The sequence below is a fragment of the Myotis myotis genome, unplaced genomic scaffold, assembly GCF_014108235.1.
Source record: "Myotis myotis isolate mMyoMyo1 unplaced genomic scaffold, mMyoMyo1.p scaffold_m19_p_3, whole genome shotgun sequence".
Taxonomy (NCBI): domain Eukaryota; kingdom Metazoa; phylum Chordata; class Mammalia; order Chiroptera; family Vespertilionidae; genus Myotis; species Myotis myotis.
In genome coordinates, this window is record NW_023416335.1 from 158,177,210 (window position 1) to 158,204,438 (window position 27,229).

At 46.7% G+C, this 27,229-nt stretch overlaps 1 protein-coding gene and 1 non-coding gene across 9 annotated transcripts; both read left to right on the top strand.

Moving 5' to 3' along the window:
- The first annotated feature begins 1,034 nt into the window (after positions 1-1,034).
- Positions 1,035-25,883, top strand: RNF41 (ring finger protein 41). Of its 8 annotated transcripts, none has more exons than XM_036299876.1 (8): positions 1,035-1,204; positions 4,013-4,197; positions 17,421-17,533; positions 21,470-21,741; positions 22,434-22,569; positions 22,978-23,081; positions 23,949-24,217; positions 25,491-25,883. In XM_036299876.1, the coding sequence occupies exons 3-8, from the start codon at positions 17,444-17,446 to the stop codon at positions 25,520-25,522; spliced, it is 903 nt and encodes a 300-aa protein (XP_036155769.1). In that variant the 5' UTR covers positions 1,035-1,204; positions 4,013-4,197; positions 17,421-17,443; the 3' UTR covers positions 25,523-25,883. The 8 variants fall into 8 exon arrangements, 7 of the variants coding, with proteins under 7 accessions (XP_036155769.1, XP_036155768.1, XP_036155764.1 ...); XR_004966098.1 differs by having other exon boundaries at positions 1,036-1,204; positions 23,949-25,048; XM_036299871.1 differs by adding an exon at positions 2,454-2,637 and having other exon boundaries at positions 1,036-1,204; positions 23,949-25,883.
- Positions 7,695-7,797, top strand: LOC118652227. Its single transcript, XR_004966494.1, has one exon. It is a non-coding gene; the product is annotated as a U6 spliceosomal RNA (small nuclear RNA).
- Positions 25,884-27,229: the final 1,346 nt, after the last annotated feature.

A 27,229-nucleotide genomic window follows, 5' to 3' on the forward strand; every position in this document is an offset into this window, starting at 1 on the left:
TGTGTGTAAACCGATGACATAGAGTTGTGGCTAGGTAGCTCAGTTGGTTAGGGCATTGATGGACAAGCCAAGGATGCCAGCTCAAGCCCAAGTCAGGGCACACACAAGAAGCAACCCATGAATGCATAAATAAGTGGAACAAATGGATGTTTCTCAAAAAAAAAAAAAAAGAATTTTAAAAATAAACCAATTACAAAGGCACATACGTGCATTACCATTTGCTTAGCGAACATTCATAACAAATACTGTTCAATATCAGATCAGCCTAAGAGTGCATGTAATTGTAACGCCGTCGCTTGCTTCATTAACCCCTTACTTTCTTGGCTTTAGGCTCCGCCTTGACTTTTCTCGGAGCGGATTCTCTCCCGCCCACCTCCCGACCTTGGTGTTGTGTCCTAAGGAAATCAAACCACAACCCAGGGAGAGGGGCATTTAATCTCCCTTCTCTCCCCTGAGGTGTTTCAGGAAATTCTACTCGTGCTCAGAGAGCCGACGTGGATGTGGCAGGAGTGCGGCCGGGCGAGAGGCTGGCAACCCGTTGGACATCCTAGATCAAAGCTCTGCGGTCAGACACTCCCCACCCCCACCCCCTGCTCGCCCTGTGGACACGGGATCTACTCCCATGACTATGAGTCACAGAGTCGGCAGCCTCTGGGAGGCCGATCCCGGCTCTGGAAACCGGGGGGGCCCGGCGGATGGCAGCGCGCACCGCAGGCCAGCCAACTCCAGGCCAGGGCTTTCGGACACGGGACACGGGACACGCGCCCCCTCCCGAGCGAAGTCTCGCCCTTCAGCGCCGCCGGCCTCGGGACCGCCCCTGATGGTCCCCCTGGGAAGTACATAGCATTCCCCTCCCCAATGGCCATCCAGTCCTCGCAGGGACTGTAAAGACTTCCGGTCTGGAGCCCAGGCCTGGCGAGCCTTCCTTCCTCTTCGTTGGCCGCTCGTAGCTTCGAGTCTCCGTTTGAGTTAAAGCAAAGGGGCGGGGCTTGGTGACGCGCTTCCGCCGGGTGGCGTAGCAGCGGTGGGCGGGGCCGAGGGCCGTCTCAGCCAGCGGCGAGTGGTCGGAACCTTCCTCCCTCTCCTTCCCTTCCCCTTCCCCTCCCAGGAAAGGCTGGGACTCGGCACCGGGGCTGTCCCGTGGCCGCGGCGGCCTCAGCTCCCGCCGGGCTGGGGTACGGAGAGTCCGACCGCTTCCAGGGCGGTGCGTACTGCGCCTGCGCGGGCTCCTCAGAGGGTGTGGGAAGGGAGGGGGCGATGTCCCAGGGGCATCGGGGCCCGGGTTGGAGATGTTGGAGGTCAGGGTAAGGGATGGGAGTAAAGATGGAAAATGGAGGCAGGGAGCAGCCGTGGGGAGGAGTCGCGGGGTGAGAAAGGGGCGCAGGAGGGTGGATGGCTGGGGAGGCTAGTGGAGCCTGGAGGAGTGCGGGAGGGAGGGGGCCTGGGCGGGCTGGAGGGCGGGGAGGAGGGGGTCGGGGGGGAACAACGTGGTGTTTAAATGGGCCGTGATTGACGGGCCGGGAGGAGAAGAGAGCGTTCTGGGGGCCAGCCAGGGCCGGGGCGGCGGAACCTGAACCCCCGCCCTCGAAGCGCCATAGCTTGGCTCGTCTCCCGCGCCTTGTCTTTGGCAGCCTTGTCTTCCTCCTTCATTCCTCCCCCCCTCCCCTCTCCCCCTCCTTCATGAAGGATCTCACATTCCTTACATCCCTGCCCGGGGTTTTTGGCCAAGCCCTCTTCTCGGGCTTCACACACCGGAAAGCCGTCCCCAGCGCGGGACGCGGGGGAAATTGAGGCGTGGGGAGGAGGGAGTGCAGAAGGAGCAGGAAGCCGGGGGGGGGGGGGGGGGGCAGCGGGTTGGGGGGGTGTTGGGCCCGAGCGGCCGAAAGACATCGTCCCCGTTCAGAAAGGACTTCGTTCCACCGAATAGCAAGTGTGGCTGTTCATGTGGCCACCGGGCCACGCTCTCGGAGGCCGGGCTGTGATGGGAGAGGCGCATCCCTCCCTGTACAGGTGGTTTTAGAATCGACGACAGGGCGAGAAGCGAGCGTTCAGCTTCCTGCGGATCGTCTTCTCCCAGTAGGAATGGAGTTGACTGGTGGTAGGGAATCCGAGTGATGCAATCATGTTACTACCCTGTGCGTCCAGCTGCCTTGGTGGCGGGGCCTGGTTTCCAGTCACTGAAAAGAAGGAACAGGCGCCTGCCAGGCATCTCCTCACTGGCCCTCCGCGCTCTAAGCTTAGTTTGCGCCGTTACCACAGATGCCTTACCTGAGCAGAGCCGTGTTTCGTATGCTTTCACATGCATTATGTCATTTGCCTTTTCATGTAAGGGAGATGAGGCAGGGGATCACTTTCCCTACTGGACAGAAGGGTGGCATGGCTTGCTAAAAGTCATACAGTTGGCAAAGCTGGGACCAGAACCTCTGTCTCCTGACTCCTGGCTCTCCTCTCAGTTGAAAAATGCTGTTTTGTTCTGGCCAAGGGAGAGTCAAAGTAGGACTGATTCTCCCAGCATGGGCAACTGTTTGGTTTCTGAGACGGGAACTTGTCGCTAGAAGACGGAGCAGAGCCATCCACACTGGTTCCTGGAAGCATTTCGCGAGGTACAGGGGCATGTGCCAGGCCGTGGGAAATAAGGTATTGTCAAAAGGGACGAGCATTACACCCTCTGTACTGTGGGTGGCAGACATGTTATCACCGTACCCCACCCCCGACCACAGGGGAGAGAAAGTGTGGTCTGACATTTCACCTTTATCTCTGAGCATAAAAACTGATGAGCATGTGTACCAGACTTAGAAGATGAAATGGCCCCATTTTTATGTATAGAAATCCTCCTCCTATTCCTTTTTAACACAGCCCTTAATCTCTTGATGGTGAGGAAAGTAGTTTGAATGGTTGCTATTCTCCTGCAAAGTGTTGAATAGCTCTCTGCCTCGTTCATCTGAAACCTGGTCTCCCTCTGCTTGGTTCCATCCTTTTAGCAACAGGTGTCTGGTCAGCCTAATCATACTGCTACCTCTAGTCTTCCCAGTTGCCCACCCTGGAATAACTTCCCAATTCACTGCCTCTATGTTTTTAAAAAGCCTGGTCCCCTCAGGAGTACATTCTTGCTTGGGAAGTTGAAATGCATCTGTACTAACATTCATGAGTATCTTTATCTTATGAAATAGTATTTTCCAACTGGAGGATAGACCAGAATTCTTTTTACATGAAATAATTTATGTGAAAGCACTTTGGAAACATGAAAGTATTATGCTGTGCATGTAAGGTATCATGGATCTAGGCATTATGTAGCCACAAAGTTAGAATTATTGACATTACTGGTAGTTGTGTACACAAAATAAAAGAATCCTTTGTTGCCCTGGCTGGCGTGCTCAGTGGTTAGAGCGTCAGCCCTCGCACCTAAGGATCACAGGCTCTATTTCCACTCACACATTGATGTTTCTCTGTTTCTCCCCCGCTCCTCCCACTCTCTAAAAATCAATGAAGACGGCTGCTGTTGCTCAGTGGTTGGGCACTGACCCGTGAGCCAGGAGGTCACAGTTTGATTTCCAGTCAGGGCACATGCCAGGGTTTTGGATTCGATGCCAGTAGGGGGCGTGCAGGAAGCACCTGATCAATGATTTTCATCATTGATATTTCCCTCTCCCTGCCTCTCTCTGAAATCATTTTTTAAAAATCAATGGCAAAAATATCCTCGGGTGAGGATTAACAAACAAACAAACAAAAAGAATCTGTCTACTTCACATTTCTCCCCTTTTCTACCTTTCTTCTCGTCCCTTTCTTTCCCCCTCTCAGGTATGTTTGAATCTCTTAGACTTAGACCATGCATGTGATTCCTTAGCTAATGATCTTGCTCCTTAGAGGGGAGTCCTACATGTTTAGCACAGAAACCTTAATAGAGTTGTCTCACACTCCGCACTCAACCACCAGATCCAAGTCTGTCCAGTCTTACTGCCAAGTGGAGGTAGTTCCCCTGACTCACCTTTTTCTTCCTTGTTTCTATTAATAGAGTGCTCCCGATTGTGACATCACATCCATCCCCTTGGTGATGGAGCTTATCACTGAGAAGGAAGATTCAGTTGGAGAATAGCCAACAAGATGGGCTACTGGGAGCGTCTCCTGAGTGGCACTGAGTGGAGGCGTCAGGGGGTTGGAGCCTTGTGAACAGGGAGCCTGTCCCCCAACACTTGGAAGGTAAAGAGCCTTGACGTAGAGTCCCATTCCAGGCTTCAGCCTCTTCTCTGCCAGTCTGGGTTGCTTCTGCTTAAGGGGCCTTTTCCTTGTGTGTCTGGTTGTTTATAGTAATTGGGGCTGGAGGCTCCTCAGCCCTCTGCACATCTGTTGCATTCAGGGCAGAGAGAAAAATCGGCAGAAGGAAGCCTATAGCACACATACCTGGCTTTTACCCTCATGCTTTTGCCAAGAATTGGTGACAGCGTGCCCAGTCACCCTAAAATACTAATGTTTCTTATGTAATGTTTCTCTTGAGTGAGGGTGTGGATGTGTGTGTGTGTGTGAATGTGCGTGGTTTGCATACCTGTACATGGGTTCAAGAAACCCTGAATAAGGGAGGATAAATGTTCAAGTTTCTTTAGGAACAAACTTTCTTGAATTCCTAGCTCTCTCTGGGGGTAGACCAGAGAAAACAACTGCCGCAATAAGTTAAAAGGGTATAGGAAGGGGTCTCTTGTATTTTTATTATTAATGCTGACTAGGAAGAGAGAGAGGGAGAGAGAGAGATACCTCATGTAACAGTGAGGAAGGAAAGTAGCACAATTAACCTGGTTTGGTTCTGGCCTGCAGGATAGCAGATGGGAAATGCAGTTTTGTTTGTAATTGGGGCTGTTAATCCTCACCTGAGGATATTTTTCCATTGATTTTAAGAGAGCGTGAAAGGGAGGGGCGAGAGAGAAACATCGATGTGAGAGAGACACACTGATTGGTAGCCTCCCACACACACTCCGACCAGGGCCAGGGATTGAGCCTGCAGCTGAGGTACATCCCTTGACTGGAATGGAACCTTCAGTCCAACACTCTTTCCGCTGAGCCAAACTGGCTAGGGCAGGAATGCAGTTTTCAGTTTGGGTTTAGGATGTTCAAATCAGGGAGGCTGGGAGAACTACAGTCCTGAAGGGACACCTCAGCGCTACTTAAGTTCAGCTCTCCGAGTTCAGTGAAGCCTTTTCCTATTCCACAGCTCCAGGAGAACATCGAGGAAACTGCTTCCCATGGCTGTGGTTACTGGCTGTGACTCTTTTTTATAGCAAAGGTGGAGATTTATTGAAGAACGAGTACAGACTCACATGTGGGGAGAAGGAAAGAGTCCCACAGAATGGGCTCCCACACTGGGGAGGGGGAAAGGGTCCCCCTGGCTGTGACTCTTGAGGACGCTATGGTTTCAGTTTTATTAAGACTCCTGCCCCCAGGGCAGAGAGCAGTGAGTTCTTTTTTTAAAAAATATATTTTATTGATTTTTTACAGAGAGGAAGGGAGAGAGATAGAGAGCCAGAAACATCGATGAGAGAGAAACATCGATCAGCCGCCTCCTGCACATCTCCCACAGGGGATGTGCCCGCAACCCAGGTACATGCCCTTGACCGGAATCGAACCTGGGACCTTTCAGTCCGCAGGCCGACGCTCTATCCACTGAGCCAAACCGGTTTTGGCGAGCAGTGAGTGCTTGTGAGGCATCCCCCTGGAGGTGATATCCTGCCCCTTGGAGATGCCACAGCTGTGTTTCGAGTCCCAAAGAGTAGAAGGAAGTCACGGCATCTCAGCTATCAGCTTGACTGTCAGCCTAGGGCAGTGATGGTGAACCTTTTGAGCTCGGTGTGTCAGCATTTTGAAAAACCCTAACTTAACTCTGGGGCCGTGTCACATATAGAAATTTTTTGATATTTGCAACCATAGTAAAACAAAGACTTATATTTTTGATATTTATTTTACATATTTAAATGCCATTTAACAAAGAAAAAGCAACCAAAAAAATGAGTTCGCGTGTCACCTCTGACACACGTGTCATAGGTTCGCCATCACTGGCCTAGGGGCAGGGCAAGGAGCTAGCTTCCAAGGTTGTATAGATCCATGTCAACATCTGTTTCCCATAGATGATAAATAGGGAATACCCTCATCATATTGGAAATCTAAATGGCCCCTTAACGATTGAGGCTGTACCACTGAGAGAATGCATTTATAGGAGGGTAGATAAAACAGGTAAATATGCAGATAACGGGGGGGGGGGGGCGGCAGGGGAGTGTGTTTGATTTAGAAAGAACGGTGCCCAGCATCTCTGTAGTTCTGTAAACCCTGACTTTATGGTGAGAACCTTGCAGCCCCTCACCCTGGCCGGTGGCTTCCCACACCCTCTGGCCATCTCTGCACCAACTGAGGCAAGTTCTCCGCTGTTTATTTTGGGGATATGGGATCTCCTGAGGCCCCATTAAGATAGGTTTTTAGAATTTATATTCCTCCTTAAGACAATATTATCAGTATTGACTTAAAATGAAAAGTTCAGTGAAGCACAGTACAATCTCTAGGCCAATTTTCTACATAGCAAAGGTAATGTCATTTTAATTTTTACCCCTCGCTCTAAGGATAACAGATTTTTTTAAAAAATTAAACCTTGCAGAAATATATAACCTAGATTGAAAGTATAATCTCAGCATGTGTAATACGTACACTACATATATTTCTTTTTCTTTTTAAAATTGTTTTTGTAAAAATGGGGTCAAAGTATACATACTGTTTTTGCAACTTGCATTTTTCAGTTTGAGAGGCAGATCAGCAAAGTGGTTAAAAGCTTGGGCTCTAGAGCCAGTCTGCCTAGGTTTGAATCTGGCTGAACCACTTGCTAGCTGTATGATTTTGGACAAGTTGTTTTTGTTTTTTTAAATATATTTTATTGATTTTACAGAGAGGGAGGAAGAGGAATAGAGAGCTAGAAACATCGATGAGAGAGAAACATCCATCAGCTACCTCCTGCATGCCCCCTACTGGGGATTGAGTCCACAACCAAGGTATGTGCCCTTGACCAGAATTGAACTCAGGACCCTTCAGTCCTCGGGCCGATGACGCTTTATCCACTGAGCCAAACCGGTTAGGGCAAGTTTTTTTGTGTGTTTTTTGTTTAAGATTTTCCATTGATTTCCAGAAAGAAAGGAAGGAGAGGGAGAAAGAAACATTGATGTGAAAGTGAAACAGCGGCCAGGCTAGCGTGGCTCAGTTGGTTGAGCATTGTCCCATGCACCAAGAGGTCACTGGTTCATTTCCCGGTCAGGGCACATGCTGGGGTTGCAGGCTTGATCCCCAGGGTGGGGCACGTAGGAGGCAGCTGGTGGATGTTTCTCTCTCTCTCTCTTCCTTCCTCTCTCTATAAAAAAACAATAAAAACATATTTAAAAAACAAAAAAGAAAGCAAAACCTCCATTGGATACCTCCTACATGCCCCCCACCAGGTACCAAGCTGGCAACTTGGGCACGTGCCTGTGCCCTCTGGGAATCACAGCCTCTCGGCATGGGACAGCGCCCAATCAACTGAGCCACACTGGCCAGGACTAAACAAGTCTTTTAACCTTTGTGTTGTGCATCTGTTATTCATGTGTAAAATATGGGTAATGACAGTCTTTACCTCATAGAGTAACTCATATAATTGTACGAATTAGATGAATTAATATATAAGAAATGCTTACTGCCTGCTTCGTAAGCACATATACTAAAATTGGAACGATACAGAGAAGATTAGCATGGCCCCTGCATAAGGATAACAGGAAAATTCGTGCAGCGGTCCATATTTTTTAAAAAATGCTTAGAATAGAGCTTAGCATGTAATATTGCTCAATAAATGTTGACTTTATTATTTAATTGTATAAGCAAAACATGATCATTGTTGGAAAAGGAGAAACAAATCAAAACTAGGAATGAACTTCAAAGTATTAAAAGTCTACATTTAGAGACAGTTTCTCTAATATATGTCCTAGATCAGGGGTGTGACTCGAGGGCCACAATGGGTTCTTAAACTGGACCGGAGGGCCGGAACAAAAGCATGGATGGAGTGTTTGTGTGAACTAATATAAATTCAAAGTAAACATCATTACATATAAGGGTATGGTCTTTTTTTTCAATAGTTTTATTCATTTCAAACGGGCCGGATCCGGCCTGCGGGCCAGTTTACCCACGGCTGTCCTAGATGTTCTCCAATATTAGTATGCTAAATGTGTATACACATAAATATAAACATACTTTTTTTTATTGTTGACACTATTACAGATGTCCCCCATTTTCTCCCATTTTGCCCCCCCCCTCCATCCAGCCCCACCCCTAGGCCTTCACCACATTATTATTCTGTATCCATGGGCTATGCATATATGTCTTTAATTAATTTCTTCCAGTCCTCCTACAAACATACTTACAAAAATATATATATTGCCCTACCCAGTTTGGCTCAGTAGATAGAGCGTTACCCTGTGGACTAAAGGGTCCTGGGTTCGATTTCAGTCAAGGGCACTTACCTTGGTTGCAGGCTCCTCCCTGGCCTGGGCCCCGGTCAGGGCTTGTGCAGGAGGCAACCAATCAATGTATTTTTCTCACATTGATGTTTCTCTTTGTCTTTCCCTCTCTTCCATTCTTCCTAAAAATCAATGGAAAAATATCCACAGCAAGGATTAACAACGTGTGTGTGTGTGTGTGTGTGTGTGTGTGTGTGTGTGTGTGTGTTTGAAATTGATTTCAGAGAAGGAAGGGAGAGACAGAAACATCAATGATGAGAGAGAATCATTGATAGGCTGCCTCCTACATGCTCCCCACTAGGGATGGAGCCCACAACCTGGGCATGTGCCCCGACTGGGAATTGAATTGTAACCTGGTTCATATGTCAATGCTTAACCACTGAGCAGCACAAGCCGGGCTTTAACAAAAATGGCACTATAGCATATATGATATGCACAAATGTTAATTTATTTAGTATATAAATCATAAATATAGCAAGTAAATTAGGAATAAGAAGCAAATATAGCTAAGCCATTAATGCTACATGGTATCTCATTCTGGATATTTGTGTTGGGTTTTTTTGCCATTATAAGCAATGCTTAGAGATAAACAACCTGGTGTATGGTTTTTATACCCTTATGTAATTATTTCCTTAGGCCAAGTTCCTGGAAGAGGGAAAAGGTATATGCTTTTGGGGGGACCTCTCTCTCTAAAATCAATTTAAAAAAAAAAATAGCAGAGGCCCTGACTGGGTAGGTCAGTTGGTTAGAGCAACATCCCCATATGCTAAGATTTCTGGTCAGGGCACATACAAGAAACAACCAATGAATCTATAAATAAGTGGAACAACAAATCAGTGTTTCTCTCTTTCTAAAAAAAATCGATAAATTTAAAAAAAATAGAAGAAAAACATTATCCTTAGTTCTATATCCAAATAAACCACTGTTAACATTTTGATATTTCCTTCTGGTCTCTTTTTATGTGTGGATTATTTATAAATATATGACATGTTTTAGGGGGGAGTTTTTTTTAAGATTTAAAAATATATACATATTTTATTGATTTTTAACAGAGAGGAAGGGAGAGGGATAGAGAGTTAGAAACACCAATGAGAGAGAAACCTCTATCAGCTGCCTCCTGCACATCTCCTACTGGGGATGTGCCCGCAACCAAGGTACATGCCCTTGACCGGAATCGAACCTGGGACCTTCCAGTCCGCAGGCCGACGCTCTAATAGAGCCAAACCGGTTAGGGCAGGAGAGTTTTATTGGGTTTTTTTTGGAGGATATTTTTTCCGTTGATTTTTAGAGAGAGTGGAAAGGAGGGGGAGAGACACACAGAGAGAAACATCAATGTGAGAGAGAGAGACATCAGTTGGTTGCCTCCCACATGCTCCCCGACCAGGGCCAGGGATTGAACCTGCAACCGAGGTATGTGCCCTTGATCATAGTCGAACCTGAGACCGTTTAGTTTGAGGGCCGATGTTCTAACCACTGATCAACCTGTCTAGGGCATGATATGTTTTTAAACAGGTATGTGCTCAATTTTGTGTCCTACTTTTTCATCTATTATTATATCATGTTATAGCATATTCCCCAGAAATATCATTTAAAATAGATACATTATTCCATCAAATGGACTCATATTACCATAATCACTTAGCTATACCTTTATTGTTCATTAAAATGAATAAGTAATTATTTGATTTTTAAAAGTTTATTGGTATGATTTTTTAAAATATATTTTTTATTGATTTCAGAGAGGAAGGGAGAGGGAGAGAGAGAGATAGAAACATCAATGATGAGAGAGAATCATTGATTGCCTGCCTCCTGCAGGCCCCCCACTGGGGATTGAGCCTACAACCCAGGCATGTGCCCTTGTCCGGAATCGAACCTGGGACCCTTCAGTCTGCATGCCGACAATCTATCCACTAAGCCAAACCGGTTAGGGTGGTATGATTTTTTAAATATGTTTTTTTATATTGATTTTAGAGAAGAAGGAGGGAGATAGAAATATCAGTGAGAGAAACATTGATCAGCTGCCTCCTGCACACCCCCTCTGGGGATTGAACCCCTAACCTGGGCATGTGCCCTGACGAGGAATCGAACTGAGGATTTCTTGGTGCATGGGACGATGCTCAACCAACTGAGCCACACTGGCCGGGCCTGGTATGATATTTTTAAACCTATCTTGCCCTAGCTGGTTTTGGCCTGCAGACTGAAGGGTTCCAGGTTTGATTCTGGTCAAGGGCACGTGCTGGGGCTTTGGGCTTGATTCCTAGTAGGGGCCATGCAAGAGGCAGCCGATTAATGATTCTCTCTCATCATTGATGTTTCTATCTCTCCCCCTCCCTTCCTTTTTGAAATCAATAAAAATATTTTTTAAATAAATAAATAAAAATAAAACCTATCTGGGTCTCTTTTTGTACCATCTTCCTTCCTTCCTGCTTTAAAGGTGTCCCTCTTTTTATTTAACATAATCCAGATCACCTCCCACTTACCACTACCTCAGTGACCAGATTCTCTCTTGTAGTTATCTTCCTCTCAATATATAAACATGCTCAAGCCTCTTATCGCAAGGAAAACATTCCCTGGCCCGGCTAGGTGGCTCAGTTGGTTGGAGCAGCATCCCATATACCAAAATGTTGCAGGTTTGATTCCAATCAGGGCACAAACCTAGGGTGTAGGTTCCAACCAGTGTTTCTCTCTTCACATTAGTCTCTCTCTCTCTCCCTCCCTCCGCCCCTTCCTCTCTCTCTAAAATCAATAAAAACATGTCCTCAGTTGAAGATGAAAAAAAAAATAGAAAAACATCCCAACACAGCCCACTTCCTCAACCTGTCTTCCTCTAGCGCAGTGGTTCTCAACCTTCCTAATGCCGCAACCCTTTAATACAGTTCCTCATGTTGTGGTGACCCCCAGCCATAAAATTATTTTCATTGCTACTTCATAACTGTAATTTTGCTACTGTTATGAATCGTAATGTAAATATCTGATATGCAGGATGTATTTTCATTGTTACAAATTGAACATAAAGCATAGTGATTAATTACAAAAACAATATGTAATTATATATGTGTTTTCCGATGGTCTTATGTGACCCCTGTGAAAGGGTTGTTCGACCCCCAAAGGGGTCTCTACCCACAGGTTGAGAACCACTGCTCTAGCGAGTTCTCTCTTTCCCTTTCTTTGAAATCAAGCTTTTTTATGAGTTATCTTCCGTTCCTGTCTCTGCCTCACCTCTTGTTCACTTTGAATCGCTGCAGTCTGGCTTCCACTTCAAATAGCCAGGCCTAGGTGGTTGACAGTGTTAATTTCAGATGGATTATTAGTAAGCCCAAAGCCCTGAACTTTAAGGATTAGAGATGGAGGAATGAGAATAGAGAGAAATGGTAGTCATGGAGGTCTGTACTGGTAGCAGTATCAGGGGGTATCATTGTTCCTATCTAAAATGGATCAAGAAAAATAAGTGGGAGAGAAACCAAGATGGCGGCATAGGTAAACACCAGAGTTTGCTGCCTTGAACAGCCACTTCAAAAATACAACTAAAAGACAGAACGGACATCATCCAGAACCACAGGAAGGCTGGCTGAGTGGAAATTCCACAACTAGAAGGAAAGAGAAAAGCACACCGAGACTCAGAGGAGGCGCAGTGCGGAAGTAAAATACTAAGGTGCAGAGGTGCGTGCGGAGCGGGCTGGCGGCTGAGGTCGCGGTTGTCATTTTCAATCGGGAGGGAGTCTCAGGCTCTGAGCTGCAGTTCCGGGCGAGTCTCTAGGGACCCAGACTCATACAGGAGAAGCAGGACTGTCTGGCATTGGTCGGAACTCGAGGGCAGCTTTCTCTCGGAGGGGCTGGCAGGGATTTCCAGGATACTGAGAAGCAGAGACGCCATAACTGCTAGCCCTGCCCTGTTGATCCCCTTTGACCCGCCCCGCTCAAGCCCTGCAGGTAGGCTTTTGCTGGATAGCCTCAGGCAAAGGCCAGATTAGCACCTCCCTAGAGATCCAGGAGCCAGGAAACCCAGAGGTCAGAGTGGGACCATCCAGTTTGCAGCTCTGTGGAACCATAAAAGACACACTCGGGGCAGACTCAGTAAGCAGCAAAGCCCCATTGAAGCAAGTCTTGCCCCAGAAGGGTGTCTCCAGCACAGAAGTTCTCCCACTGCAGACACAGCTGAATCTCACAGCCAATTGGCCCGGAGGTCAATTCTTCTCAGTGATACCTACAACAATCAAGGCTTAACTACAACAAGACTGTGCACAAAGACCACAAGGGGGTGTACCAAGAGTGTCCTCCTCAGGTAATTGGGGAGGCTGAACCACTGGGCCCTAGACGACACTCAACACAGAAAACCACTTTATCAACACACGGAAGCGTAAAAAATGCGGAGACAAAGAAAAAGGACACAAATGACAGAAATGGAGGAAAGCAAACTACTGGATATAGAGTTCAAAACCACACTTTTAAGGTTTTTCAAGAATTTTCTAGAAACTGCCGATAAACTCAATGAGATCTACAAGAAATCTAATGAGACCCTCGAGGTTGTGATAAAGGACCAACTAGAAATTAAGCATACACTGACTGAAATAAAGAATATTATACAGACTCCCAACAGCAGACTAGAGGATTGCAAGAATCAAGTCAACGATTTGAAATACAAAGAAGCAAAAAACACCCAACCGGAAAAGCAAAATGAAAAAACAATCCAAAAATACGAAGATAGTGTAAGGAGCCTCTGGGACAGCTTCAAGTGTACCAACATCCGAATTATAGGAGTGCCAGAAGAAGAGAGAGAGCAAGATATTAAAAACCTATTTGAAGAGCCAAAACCGGTTTAGCTCAGTGGATGGAGCGTTGGCCTGTGGACTGAAGGGTCCCGGGTTCGATTCCGGTCAAGGGCATGCACCTGGGTTGCAGGCACATCCCCAGTGGGAGATGTGCAGGAGGCAGCTGGTTGATGTTTCTCTCTCATCAATGTTTCTAGCTCTCTATCTCTCTCCCTTCCTCTCTGTAAAAATCAATAAAATATATTAAAAAAAAAAAAAACCTATTTGAAGAAATAATGACAGAAAACTTCCCCTACCTGGTGAAAGAAATAGACTTACAAGTCCAGGATGCACAGAGAACCCCAAACAAAAGGAATCCAAAGAGGACCACACCAAGACACATCATAATTAAAATGCCAAGAGCAAAAGACAAAGAGAGAATATTAAAAGCATCAAGAGAAAGAAAGTCAGTTACCTACAAGGGAGTACCCATACGACTGTCAGCTGATTTCTCAACAGAAACTTTGCAGGCCAGGAGGGAGTGGCAAGAAATACTCAAAGTGATGAATGCCAAGAACCTACAACCAAGATTACTTTATCCAGCAAAGCTATCATTCAGAATTGAAGGTCAGATAAAGAGCTTCACAGATAAGAAAAAGCTAAAAGAGTTCACCACCACCAAACCAGTATTATATGAATGCTGAAAGGTATCCTTTAAGAAGAGGAAGAAGAAGAAGAAGGTAAAGATACAAATTATGAACAACAAATACACATCTATCAACAAGTGAATCTGAAAATCAAGTGAATAATCTCATGAACAGAATGAACTGGTGACTATAATAGAATCGGGGGCGTAGAAAGGGAGTGGAGTGGCTATTTTGGGGGGGGCAAGGGGTGAGGGGGATGCGGGAAGAGACTGGACAAAAATCGTGCACCTATGGATGAGGACAGTGGGTGGGGAGTGAGGGAGGAGGGTGGGGTGGGAACTGGGTGGAGGGGAGTTATGGGGGGAAAAAAGAGGAACAGATGTAATCATCTGAACAATAAAGATTTAATTAATCAAAAAAGAAAGAAAAAGCTGATTGTGGCTTTACACATGGCTGAATCCAGCATCTAAATAATCTCTGAATTCGATCTCAGCTTTACTTTCTTATTGGCTTTACTCTATAAGCAGGCTGTCCCCATTCGTGGCAGAGATGGTTGCCAACCACTCTGAGTTGTACATCCCACCAGCTGTGCAATCCCAGGGCAAGGAGCTTCCTTGCAGAGCTTCGGGAGAGGTCCCAGAGTCCCCCAGTTCGCTGTCCTGGGATGGTTCACATGTCCACTGGAAACTAGGGTATGATTCCCAAAGGAAAACTGGAAAATAAGATGTTCTGTAGGTAAAATAGAAGTCCACTATACCCTGGTTGCTGGGAACTTCCCAGTTAAAGGTAACATTGAAATATACGAAACATTTGCCGAAACCGGTTTGGCTCAGTGGATAGAGCGTCGGCCTGCGGACTGAAAGGTCCCAGGTTCGATTCCGGTCAAGGGCATGTACCTTGGTTGCGGGCACATCCCCAGTGGGAGATGTGCAGGAGGCGGCTGATCGATGTTTCTCTCTCATCGATGTTTCTAACTCTCTATCTCTCTCCCTTCCTCTCTGTAAAAAATCAATAAAATATATTAAAAAAAAAAAAAAAAGAAATATACCAAACATTTTATTAATTTGTGAGGAACTGTGCTTGGTGCTACATTGAATGCAGAATATGAGTTTCTGCTCTTAAGGAATTTTTTCACATAGTAGAAATTAGATGCATACATAAATAATGGTTGTTATGTGTTGAGTACCTACTGTGTGCCAGCAGGCACTTTGCTAAATGTTTAATATGCATTATCTCTTTAAGGGCAACTCTTTGAGAGTCACTTCTATTTAGTATATCCATTTTATTTATTTATGAAAAACTACTTAGGCTTCAGAAGTTTATGTGGTCTGCCCAAGGTCACACAGGTAATGAATGAGTAGTAGAACTGGCACATCTCAGTTCTGACTCAATCCAGTGCTGTATTTTAGCTTGTACTTGACCTAGCAAGGCCTCTTTGGATTCATCCCTCCCCTTCCCTTTTAAAAAATGAACAGCATGCCCAGCCAGTGTGGCTCAGCAGTTGAGCATCGACCCAGAACCAAGAGATTGCTGGTTCAATTCCTGGTCAGGACACAAGCCCAGGTTGCTGCCTCGATTGATGATGTTCCTCTCTCATCAATGTTTCTATCTCTCTATCCTCTCCCTTTCTCTCTTTCAATAAAAATATATTTTAAAAAATTGGGCCGGAACCGGTTTGGCTCAGTGGATAGAGCATCGGCCTGCAGACTGAAGGGTCCCGGGTTCGATTCCGGTCAAGGGCATGTACCTGGGTTGCGGGCACATCCCCAGTGGGAGATGTGCAGGAGGCAGCTGATCGATGTTTCTCTCTCATCGATGTTTCTAACTCTCTATCTCTCTCCCTTCCTCTCTGTGAAAAATCAATAAAATATATTAAAAAAAAAAAATTGGACAGCTTGATTCTGAATTTCTGAGAACAATCTGATCTCTCAGCTTATCTTTTCCAAGACATCAACAGTTGATGGTGGGTCTGTGGATTGGCTGTCTTGTATCCAGTTGGCTATCTACACTGGAGAACCAGTCACCCACCGTTCATGACCTCTTTGGGTGTGACCCCTAGGAGCCCTAAGAGGAGGCATGACAGCCGCACTGCTCTTTGAGCACTTGCCCTCTTGAATCTCCATCCTTCTTTACTCCCACTGCCACCACCTAAGTTCAGACTCTCATCATCTCTCTCCTGCCTACATGGCCTTCCTGTCTCCAATCCCACCTGTGTCGACAGAGTGATTCTAAAAGGGAACTTTTATCCGGTCATTCCTTTTCAGTCTTTCAGTGGCTTCCCATAGCCTCAGGATGAAGTCCCAACGCTTTATATAAGGGCCTGACCCTTGCTCACCTCCAGCCTTGTATCTAGACCAGGGGTGGGCAAACTTTTTGACTCGAGGGCCACAATGGGTTCTTAAACTGGACCGGAGGGCCGGAACAAAAGCATGGATGGAGTGTTTGTGTGAACTAATATAAATTCAAAGTAAACATCATTACATAAAAGGGTACGGTCTTTTTTTTTTTTTTTTTTTAGTTTTATTCATTTCAAATGGGGCCGGATGCGGCCCGAGGGCCGTAGTTTGCCCACGGCTGATCTAGACACTACTTCTCTGGCACCCTTCAGGTCAGCCATTCTCCAAACCACTAGAGTTCCCTGAACCCATCATATGCCCTCTTACTTCTGGGCCTTTGAAAGTGGCTAAAACGCTAATGCCCGTCCTGCCCCCATCCCCTCACCTACCTAACTCTTGTTTGTCCTGGTGGTGACACCTAGTCCTAGAAAACTTCTCAAAATCACCCTCTCCCTTAAGCCTGGCTTAGGTATCTACATCTCTTGCCCTTATAATCTTACAGTGCCTTACTCTATCAGAGCATTTATCACTTAAATTTTTTTTATTGATTTGAGAGAGAAAGGGAGAGGGAAAGAGAGAGATAAAAACATCAATGATGAGAGAGAATCACCAATCGACTGTCTCCTGCATGCCCCCCACTGAGAATTGAGCCCGCAACCTGGTCATGTGCCCTGACCAGGAATCAAACCGTGACCTCCTGGTTCATAGGTCTACGCTCAACCACAGAGCCACACCAGCCAGGCTCACTTCATATTTTAAATGTATGCTGTGTAATATCCCATTAGAGTTAAATTTCTTGAGTCTGCTCCCCACTCACCCCAAATCACTGGCACATAGTAGGCCCTCAATAAATAATTGTTGGCCCTAGCTTGTTTGGTTTAGTGGATAAAGCATTGGCCTGCAGACTGAAGGGTCCCAGGTTCAATTCCAGTCAAGGGCACATGCCTGGGTTGCAGGCTTGAAACCCAGGGGGCGTACAGGAGGCAGCCGATCAATGATTCTCTCTCATCACTGATGTTTCTGTTCTCTCTCCCTCTCCCTTCCTCTCTGAAATAAATAAAAATATGTTTTTTAAAAATAATAAATGTTGGACAAATGAACGGATCTTAGCAATGAGTTCAAGTTGGCACTTGTTTGTAGGCTTCCTCTGAACTGGCCTCTTTTTCCTCTGGTTCCTTCCAGGGCCTGGGTTTCAGTGATGAGACATGGGGTATGATGTAACCCGCTTCCAGGGGGATGTTGACGAAGATCTTATCTGTCCTATTTGCAGTGGAGTCTTGGAGGAGCCAGTCCAGGTGAGTCGGTCTGCTGGCAGGTGTAGTGAGGCAAGAGATGGCAGTGGAGCTTGTGGAAAGTATTCATAGGTAATGGGACCAAGAGAGAGAGGCACTGTGCTGTGTCTCCCCAGTACCCTGCTTCCCCTTCACACATACACAGAACAGAGGTTTGGGCAGAAGAGCAATGGCCATACAAGAGGAACAGGGCTCCGGAGTCTGTCTGGAGGTGGATGCCCAGAAGTCCAGTGCTTCCGATTTTCTCCCAAGGTCACTCTGAGATTTTTCTGCCGTAAAATGGTCAGTTTTTTGTTTTTGTCTTTTGACAGTGGCTTGAGAACTTCCTTTCCTCTGCAGGGGCTCTCACAAGGTTCTGTCTTCCAACCCGTGATTAAACCTCTGGACTCTCCTGATAAGTTCTCTGCATTTTGATGGCGTAGTGTTTTGGGTAATCAGCCAGGTCCCTGCAGGCCCCGCCTACTGTTGAACAAATGGGAAGTGGGGAACTGTGTGTACTGACCTATTTTCTTCCTGGGATTTATTGGAAAAACCAATTTTTGATGCAGCCATGTCCTCTGCATTTGATATGAAAGCTGCCATCTTCAGTAGGTCATTTCTCTACCAGCCTTGCCAGACCAGAGTCAGTTGTATCTTCCTGGGGCAAGTATGAGGAGAAGTTCATGATGAACAGGCAAGTATAATGAGTGAGATGAGTTCTTAACAGTTGTATTCCTGGGACATCCTCCTGCATGGTCCTTTCTGCCTGAACTCTGTAAATACCAATTAACCCTCCCCCACCGCTGGCTAGCTGGGATAATCCCATTGTCCAAGCCAGGACACTTGTCAGTGAAGTCTCCTGGCCCTTCCCCCGCACTGCTTATACAGCTCACTGCACCCACTCGCCTTCATCCTCGGAGCTTATTCTTCCTCTCCAGTTTCCAACCACCAGCGGAGCACAGAGCCGGAGCTGCATGAGTCAGCCTCTACTCCGGTGGCAGCTCGCCCTGCCCCTCTCCCTGGCTGCCAGGCCTTGGCAGCCCACTGCTATTGGAAGCAGGTCGGCTGCTGTGGAGCAAGCTATCCTGATGGTGTCGAGAGGTCATGGGTGTGTCAGTTCCCTCCCCGCGAGGCAGGGCCTTGTCTGTGTCTGGCTCTATCATCTGAGTTGAGACACACGTGGAGAGGTCGCTGGCAGTGGTGAGTCTATCAGAAGCCACTCCCCAACCTTCAGGGTTTACCTTCTGGCAAGGCAGACCTCGTGATGCCCAGTGACCAGCCACATTTCCCAGGGTAGGAGGCCCCTGCTGGGGATGCTGATTTCCCTACATCATGTTTCTTTATTTTTCGAATAGGTAACATTCACAGGTTCAGAAATCAAAACAGTAACAAAAGGGCTACAGGGCCCTGGCTGGGTAGCTCAGTTTGTTAAAGCATTGTCCAGTAAGCCAAGGTTGCAGGTTGCATACAAGAATCAACCAATGAATGCATAAATAAGTGGAACAACAAATCGATGTTTTTCTCCTTCCCTCCTCTCTCTCTCCCCTCCTCTCTCCCAAATCAATTTTTTTAAATTATTTTTAAAATGGTGTACAGTGCGAACACTTGCATCCCTGTCCTATCTACCTAATCTCCCCATCGATATTTATTAGTTTATTTGCTATCCTTCCAGTATGTATGAGGGCAGATATATATTTGCCCACCTTTCTTACATGAAAGGTAGTACATTCTATATATTTCTGCAAGGGTGGCAGGTTTAGTTAAGATGGTCACAAAAGAGATGACAGTTGAGCTGAGATCTCAGTAAGGGACTATTCATGCTAAGATTTAGAGGAAGAGCATTTCAGTCAAAGAGCAGCAAAAGCAAAGGTCCTGAGGCAGGAATGTGTGGGTGTGGACAGGAACAGAAAGAAAGCCAAATGGCCTGAACACAGTGTTGGAAATGTGGTGTGAGGTAGGCAGAGGGCATAGGCACAGGGTCGGATCAAGCAGAATGTTACCGGTCCTGAGTTAAGTAGGTGTTTGGATTTATTTTAAGTACAATGGGAAGCCATTGTAAAGTTTTAAGCAGGGCAGTGATATGATCCAGTCTGTATTTTTATTATTTATTTATTTATTTTTTAAAATATATTTTATTGATTTTTTACAGAGAGGAAGGGAGATAGATAGAGAGTTAGAAACATCGATGAGAGAGAAACATCGATCAGCTGCCTCTGCACATCTCCTACTAGGGATGTGCCCGCAACCAAGGTACATGCCCTTGACTGGAATCGAACCTGGGACCTTTCAGTCTGCAGGCCGACGCTCTATCCACTGAGCCAAACCAGTTTCGGCCAGTCTGTATTTTTAAATGATCACTCTGGCTCTGAAGATAGAATCTTTATATATAAAAGGCCAGTGAACAGAATGCCGTGACGACCAGAACAACTGGTCGCTATGACGCCCACTAAGGCCAGCAAACTGGCCCTATCAGGGTGGGAGGGGAGTGCTGCAGGCTGGCCAACCTCCTGCGGCCCCTCCCCCCAGCCGGCCCTGTCCCCAGTGGGCCCCCCACTCTGATCAGGGGCAGGGCCAGCCAGCAACCACCCATGGCCCCACCCCCAGGCTGCTGGCACCCAATCGCCCCCCCCCCCCCATTTGGGGGCAGGCTGGTGAGCCAACCTCCCGCCATCTCCTCCTCCCCTCGACAAGCCCAGCCCCAATCAGCAGGCTGGCCGGCCCCCGCATCCGTGCACAAATTTGTGCACTGGGCCTCTAGTGGAGTATAAAGGGGCAAGGTAGAAGTTAAAGACATATCTAGTAATACAGGTGAGAAATGATTGCTTGAACTGGGTTAGTTGCTGTAGAGATGGGGGGAAAGTTGACAAATTTAAGTTTTTTTGGAGATACGGTTTTCTAAGATTTTGGAAAGAATCAAATATCTGAGTGGGAAAAAAAATCTGACAGTTGGATTAGTGATACTGACAATGACTTCTTTCCTTACAAAGCCTCTGTGTTTCAGTCTTTGGTGTCTGTGAATATCTTAAAGGCAGAAACTGTCTTTTTTTATTGTACGCACCTAGCAAAGTGTTTGGGACGTAGAAGGCACTTCATCCATCCATCCATCATCCATCCATCCATCCATCCATCCATCCATCCATCCATCCATCATCCATCCATCCATCCATCAACATCTAACATCTGCTAAATGCTACTATGTCTGTCCCATGCTAGAAGCTAGATAGTGTTTCCGTAGAGGCCAGAGAATCCTCTCTCTTTGAGGGACTAACTTTAGAGGTTACCTGAGTTATCCAGGAAGCAGGCTGAAGTATGATCTTAATGAAACTGAGGAGAATGTGATTCTATGAAAAACCAGCCCTGTTTTGGAAGGTAGGCATAGCCATTGGGACTCGGGACAAAGCAGCCCTCCAAAATACGAACTTGGGCCCACACGGAGGACTCTCAGCCTCTCACCTGGAGTTCCAGGCTTTTGTTTTGTTTTGCTTTCTTACATTGAATTTTTGCCAGTAAATCTCTTGCTGGCCCTCACCCTCCTTATCCTTCAGGGCCCATATTGAACTCTGTCCTCTCCATAAACACCTGCCCTGATTGACCTAGCTTGGATCACCCTCCTCTGAATTTCTTTGGTAATTATTGTATGTGCAATCCAGTTGGCAATTACTAATTGACTGCCTCGCGTCACCTCTCCTATTGTCCTGGAATATTTATATTGTTACATAACTTATTGTTACTTGTTTGTCTTTTGTCACAATCCAGTTGGAATCGTGAGCACAGGAACGTATCTGTAGCTTGTCCCCCATAATAGCTTGTTTGCCCGTAGTGCAGCTGTATTCTGCTGTGACCCCAGCAACCTCTGGGCCTGGAAGCCGCTCAGGGGCTGATTGGCTTTTCCAGTTCCCATACACAGGCTCTTAGCTCCTGCTAATTCTCTTGTGTCCGTTCGCTCTACTCTCTCTCTAGGCACCTCATTGCGAGCATGCTTTCTGCAATGCCTGCATCACCCAGTGGTTCTCTCAGCAGCAGACGTGCCCGGTGGACCGCAGCGTAGTGACGGTTGCCCACCTGCGCCCAGTACCTCGGATCATGCGGAACATGTTGTCAAAGCTGCAGATTGCCTGCGACAACGCTGTATTTGGCTGTAGTGCTGTTGTTCGGCTTGATAACCTCATGTCTCACCTCAGTGACTGTGAGCACAACCCAAAACGGCCTGTGACCTGTGAACAGGGCTGCGGGTGAGATTCTTTCCCTTCTGCCCACATGGATAAGGGCATTCCCATTTATACCCCAGTCTCTGGATCCCCTGCTCACTGTTAAGGTGCATATAGGCACAGCAAGGAGTGTTCTTGGCCTCCCTGGCATCCTGCCCCAAGATCTCACTTTCATGCTGCTTTTCCAACTACGATCTTTTTGCTCTTGCTTTACTATAAGGGAGACAGCAATTCAGCAATCTGTGTGATAACACTAACGACTTGATTTACTTTAGTCTTCCCTTTCAGTCCGTTATTACTTTCTCTTTGTTCATTAGACTGCTCTAATTTCCAGCCTTCTCATATTTCCTCTTACCCTATTTTCTCCCTTTTTGTGGGATGTAAAATATTTGATTAAATGCCAATAGCCAGGACTGCGAATCTAGGGCTTCTCATGAATGAATGCACAGGCAGAATCTTAAGAAGGAAAAGAGAGCCATGTGGTAGGTAAAAACTGTCTTAGGAGAAGAAACCCAGAGAAAGTAGATAGCGAAGGGATGGGGGCGGGGGGGGAGACTGGGGAGAAGTGTGTGAAGAGAAATAAGAGGGAAGACTGAAGTTAGAAATGAATGAATGTTGGAAATTTGGGGTAAGAGAAAGCCCTCTCAGCAAGCTTCTGCCTTTGCCCACATGTCCCATTGAGTGCTCCTGTTCTCTTTTCCCACCCGGGATGGCAGCCTGGAGATGCCCAAAGATGAGCTGCCAAACCACAACTGCGTTAAACACCTGCGCTCAGTGGTACAGCAGCAGCAGACACGCATCGCAGAGCTGGAGAAGTCCTCGGCTGAACACAAACACCAGCTGTCGGAGCAGGTAGGGCCCGAGGAACATGGGGAAAGCGTGTCCCTAGTATGCAAAGACCACATGCTTGTGAATGATAAGCACCGTGTGAGCTGCAGATCTGTGCCTGTGGTTGTGCACCTGGCTGAGTAGATTCTCTACCTGAGGCCTAGTAGGGAGTCAGATTGGAGCTCTTCTCCCTTCCCTTCATCCCCTCACTGTCATTCATCCACCTAACATTTGTCCAGTGCCTTCTCTATGAAGGCACTTTGCTAAGCACAGGATACACCTGTGAATGAAACAGTCATATCCTTGTCTTCATGAAGCTTACAGTCTGGTAGTTCCTCTGATCTCTCAATTGCCCTCATTCTCAGATAAACTGTTGTCTGTCATCTATTCTCTGCCTTAACCATCAGCGCTGGTTCTCTTTCTCTCCAACAGAAGCGAGACATCCAGCTGCTGAAGGCATACATGCGTGCAATCCGCAGTGTCAACCCCAACCTTCAGAATCTGGAGGAGACAATTGAATACAATGAGATCCTAGAGTGAGTGTCATTCAGGACGTGGAGTTCCTCCACATCCTGGCACTGAGCCCTGAAAGGAGGAAGAGCAGGGGAGTGGCAGAGAAGGATGATAGGAGGGCTGGGCTGGGGCCACCACTTTTCAGATGTTGGGATGAAGGACAGGGGTAGAGGAGAAGAGGATCACCTTCAGGCCAGTCTGTGACTTCTTCTTTTTGGGGGTGGATGGAAGGGAAAGCTTACCCAAGGATGCAATTTCTCCAGAATTAGGTGAATACCCACATGTAGAAAACCCTGTATTAAAGGCTGTAGAATGGTAGGAGGGCCAAAAAGAAATAGAAGATATTGTCTGTCTTTAGAGAGTTTACAATCCAGAGAAGAAAAGAGAGTGCAAATCCAGGAAAGTGATCTATAAATGAAATGAAGTAAACAAGCAAAATGTAAGATCCCTTTCAGTTCTGGAGTCCTGTATATCTCATAGACTAAACTGTGAAGGCTGAATCGATATATCTAGTGCAAATAGTGCTGCAGGGGACATAGTATAGAGGAGTAATTGCTTCCTTCAGTAAACGTTTGTTGAGCACCTAGTACATGCCAGGCACTATGTGTGCTAAGTATTGGAATTTTTAAGAAAAATAATAGGGACCCCATACTCGTGGAGTTTAATCTGGTGAGTAGCATATGGTGACTCAGATGGGACCAACTAGGGACAGATTAGGAGTTTGTGAACCAATGATGGATGGATGGAAGGAAGGAAGGAAGGAAGGAAGGAAGGAAGGAAAGAATAGGGTTAAGCTAAGTGCAGAGTGGGTGGTGGTTCCTATTGGGGAAAGAAGCAATGCAGAGATAGATAGTGAGCTGGAATGACCACCTCCATCTCCCTCCACACAGGTGGGTGAACTCCCTGCAGCCAGCAAGAGTGACCCGCTGGGGAGGGATGATCTCCACCCCAGATGCTGTCCTCCAGGCTGTAATCAAGCGCTCCCTGGTGGAGAGTGGCTGTCCTGCCTCTATTGTCAACGAGCTGATAGAAAATGCCCATGAGCGAAGCTGGCCCCAGGGTCTGGCCACACTAGAGACAAGACAGATGAACCGGCGGTACTACGAGAACTATGTGGCCAAACGCATCCCTGGCAAGCAGGCTGTTGTCGTGATGGCCTGTGAGAACCAGCATATGGGCGATGACATGGTGCAGGAGCCGGGGCTCGTCATGATATTTGCCCATGGCGTTGAAGAGATATAGATCCCCGCGGGCTGTCAGGAAGAGATGGAAATCAGAAAATCTCATCACTCCAGTAGCTGAGCCCTGAGTCCTCCCCCCTGTCCTTAATCTTGTGGCTTATCCTTGAGCCACACATCTCCGTGCTCTTCGGGCACTGAGGGGCCCTGGAACACTTTGCTCAGCCTTGTGGGTGGGAAACCCAGGTTCCCTTCTTTTGCCTAATTCCTTCCCCTAAGATGTCTGTAAATTTTCAGTCTGGTTGGGAAAGTCCCCATTCTATATCCACTTTCCTGCCTAGGGTCCCTGGTTCCAGATATTTTCAGAAAGCACAAAGATACTCATTTTCTCTTGAAGGATCAGGGTGGAGTGAGACATTTTGAATCATTCCCCTCTTCAAACCCGGGAATCTGAGCAGGCAGGCCTGTTGACTCTAAACACTTAGCGGGCAGCTCTGGGAGCAGGCATCCTGAAGAAATAGGAAGGGTGGAACCAAAACCCTAGAAGTAATGAGCCAGTAACTGGCCATCATTGATGGCCCTTAGGGGAAGACTGGAACTCTGTGCCAAGCAATACCTTGTTTAGTCCATCTTAAAGGTGCAGGCTCCCATTGGTCTGCAGGTGTGCAGGTTGGGATGCCGAAAATTTCCAGATGAGCTCTTCTTTCCTATACTTTCTCTTAGTTAAGGAATGCAGGAGTGGGAGTAGGGGTTAGTCTGTTGGGGTGAATATGCTCAGCACGAAGCAGCTCTCTGGCATTTGCTGAAGTCAGGTAGGCACCTGCCTCTGGCACAGGCCATAGTAGCTCCCTGCCCCTCCAGCCCTGTGATTGAACTAGTCATTTTGATAATTCCCTTTGGCCATTGTGGTGTGTTTATATTTCACTCCCTCCCACATTTTTTTTTTAAGAATGGCCTACTTAAGGCTACCCCACTTTTCCAGCCCAGCCACATTGTTGGCAATTTAATTTATTTACTTTTTTTTTTTAAAGAAAGGAAAAAGAAAAAAATGAACAAAACTTAAAATTTTTCTTTTATTGTTCCTATGGTGGGGATTCTGAATAGGGTGGGACAGGGGTGGGGTCTATTTTATATTTTTCCTTTTCAGCACAACCTTTGGCTATAATGTAGGAAGGGCCAAAGGAGTCCTTGGCGGAACTTATGTTGGCTCCAACCCTCCGTAACCCACTCTGAGATGAGCTTCCTTTCTTCCAGGGATGGATGTGACAGGCAGCACCGATGCCTGAGCCTCTGGGGAACTGCTCCTGGCCCTTCCAGGGTCTCATCATGAAATTTGGATTTAGAGTATTAATTTTGAAGAAACCACCCCATTTCCTTGGAGACATATAGCTGGGATCTAAGGTTCACCAGGCAAGATGGAGCAGAAATTATGCCTTTGTCCCTGAGTACAGACAATACTCTGTCCCATCCACACCCCTGAATGGCTGCAGCTCCATTTCAGACTACACAGGCATTCCTTGACCCACTAGGGCAGTGATGGCGAACCTATGACACACGTGTCAGAGGTGACACGCAAACTCATTTTTTTGGTTAATTTTTCTTTGTTAAATGGCATATAAATATATAAAATAAATATCAAAATAGAAATCTTTGTTTTACTATGGTTGCAAATATCAAAAAATTTCTATATGTGACACGGCACCAGAGTTAAGTTAGGGTTTTTCAAAATGCTGACACACCGAGCTCAAAAGGTTCGCCATCACTGCACTAGGGTGACTGCAGAGTAAGAGAAGGGGAGGGTAGAGGGTGTGAGTATTTTAATATGTAGGTGGGAGTGGGGTTGAAGAGAAGGCCTTCTAACAGCTTCTCTGGGAGTTTCAGTCCAGGCCAGCTTGCTGTAGGTCTGGGTAGTGGGTCACGGCTCCACTGGGATTGGATTGGAGGGATACAGCTTGAAGGGAGTAGGGAGCAGTCATACGTTCCAGCTCCAGGACATTGTGCTCAGGAATTTGAAAACGCTGCTATACTTAATCTGGTTACTACATTTCTTCCACTCCCCTCGGCCCCTGCCATCCTTACCAAGGCCCATCCCCGCCTGGCATCACCCTCCGACGGAGCCAGGAAGCTCAGCTCAGGCTTCCCCACCCTTTGCACTAGTGTCTGCAGGTTGCTGGTTGTGTTACATGTGCTGTTCCATCGTGTTGACTGCACTAATAATAAACCTTTCACTCAACTCTAAATTCTTAATTCAATATTACTCCCCATTGTAAAACTTCTCCCCTGCTTTGGCCTTTTTTCTCACCTTAATTCCCCTTCTTTCTTACTTTGTAACCTATCCTTTTCTTAGAACTAACCTCTGTTTTAAGAGGCTGTCTGTCTGGGGTTAGTGGGCACCTCACATCTTTTCCCTGTGCGCTCTCCTACACCCTTCCCTCCTGTCCCCTGTTCTATAGCAGCCAACACTCTCTCCAGTGATCTGAATTTTGTTTTGTTCCAGGGTCTGCCTCTGCCCCTAATTCCATGTCTTCTGTTCCTGGGGTTGGGACACTTCCCACAGAAGTTATTCATGTACCTTTCTCTGTCGTTCTACCTTTGCTTTGGAATCTGGGATTCCATCGTAGGCAGGGAAGCCTCTACCCCCAATGCCTTCTAACCGAGAAAGCCAATGTGAGGAAGGGAACCTGGAACAACCGGCTGTGGTTGTCAGACCTCTAGACACTTCTGTAGGCGTTTGCTGCCACCTTCTCCCTTCATGAGAAAAAGGAAGTGTTCTTTTCCTTGAGTGTTACATTTTTAAATTTGTTGGCACTATCATGCACCAACTGTAAATCTAATAGTACTCTAGATACTCTAGTGGGAGTAAGGGGGGTGGGCATCAGGGCATTCCTGTGCCAACTGAATCTCTACTACTTTTTTTTATCCTTTTCTATACTTTCACACGCACAGGTCTGATCATTAATTAGTGGTGAACACATTACAATATAGAGCATAAG

Bases quoted from the DNA above. Each gene is read 5' to 3' on its own strand.
- RNF41 (XM_036299875.1), top strand. From the start codon at position 17,444: ATGGGGTATGATGTAACCCGCTTCCAGGGGGATGTTGACGAAGATCTT. The intron at 17,534-21,469 runs GTGAGTCGGTCT...CTCTCTCTCTAG, and splicing joins TCTTGGAGGAGCCAGTCCAG to GCACCTCATTGCGAGCATGC. The intron at 21,742-22,433 runs GTGAGATTCTTT...CCGGGATGGCAG, and splicing joins ACCTGTGAACAGGGCTGCGG to CCTGGAGATGCCCAAAGATG.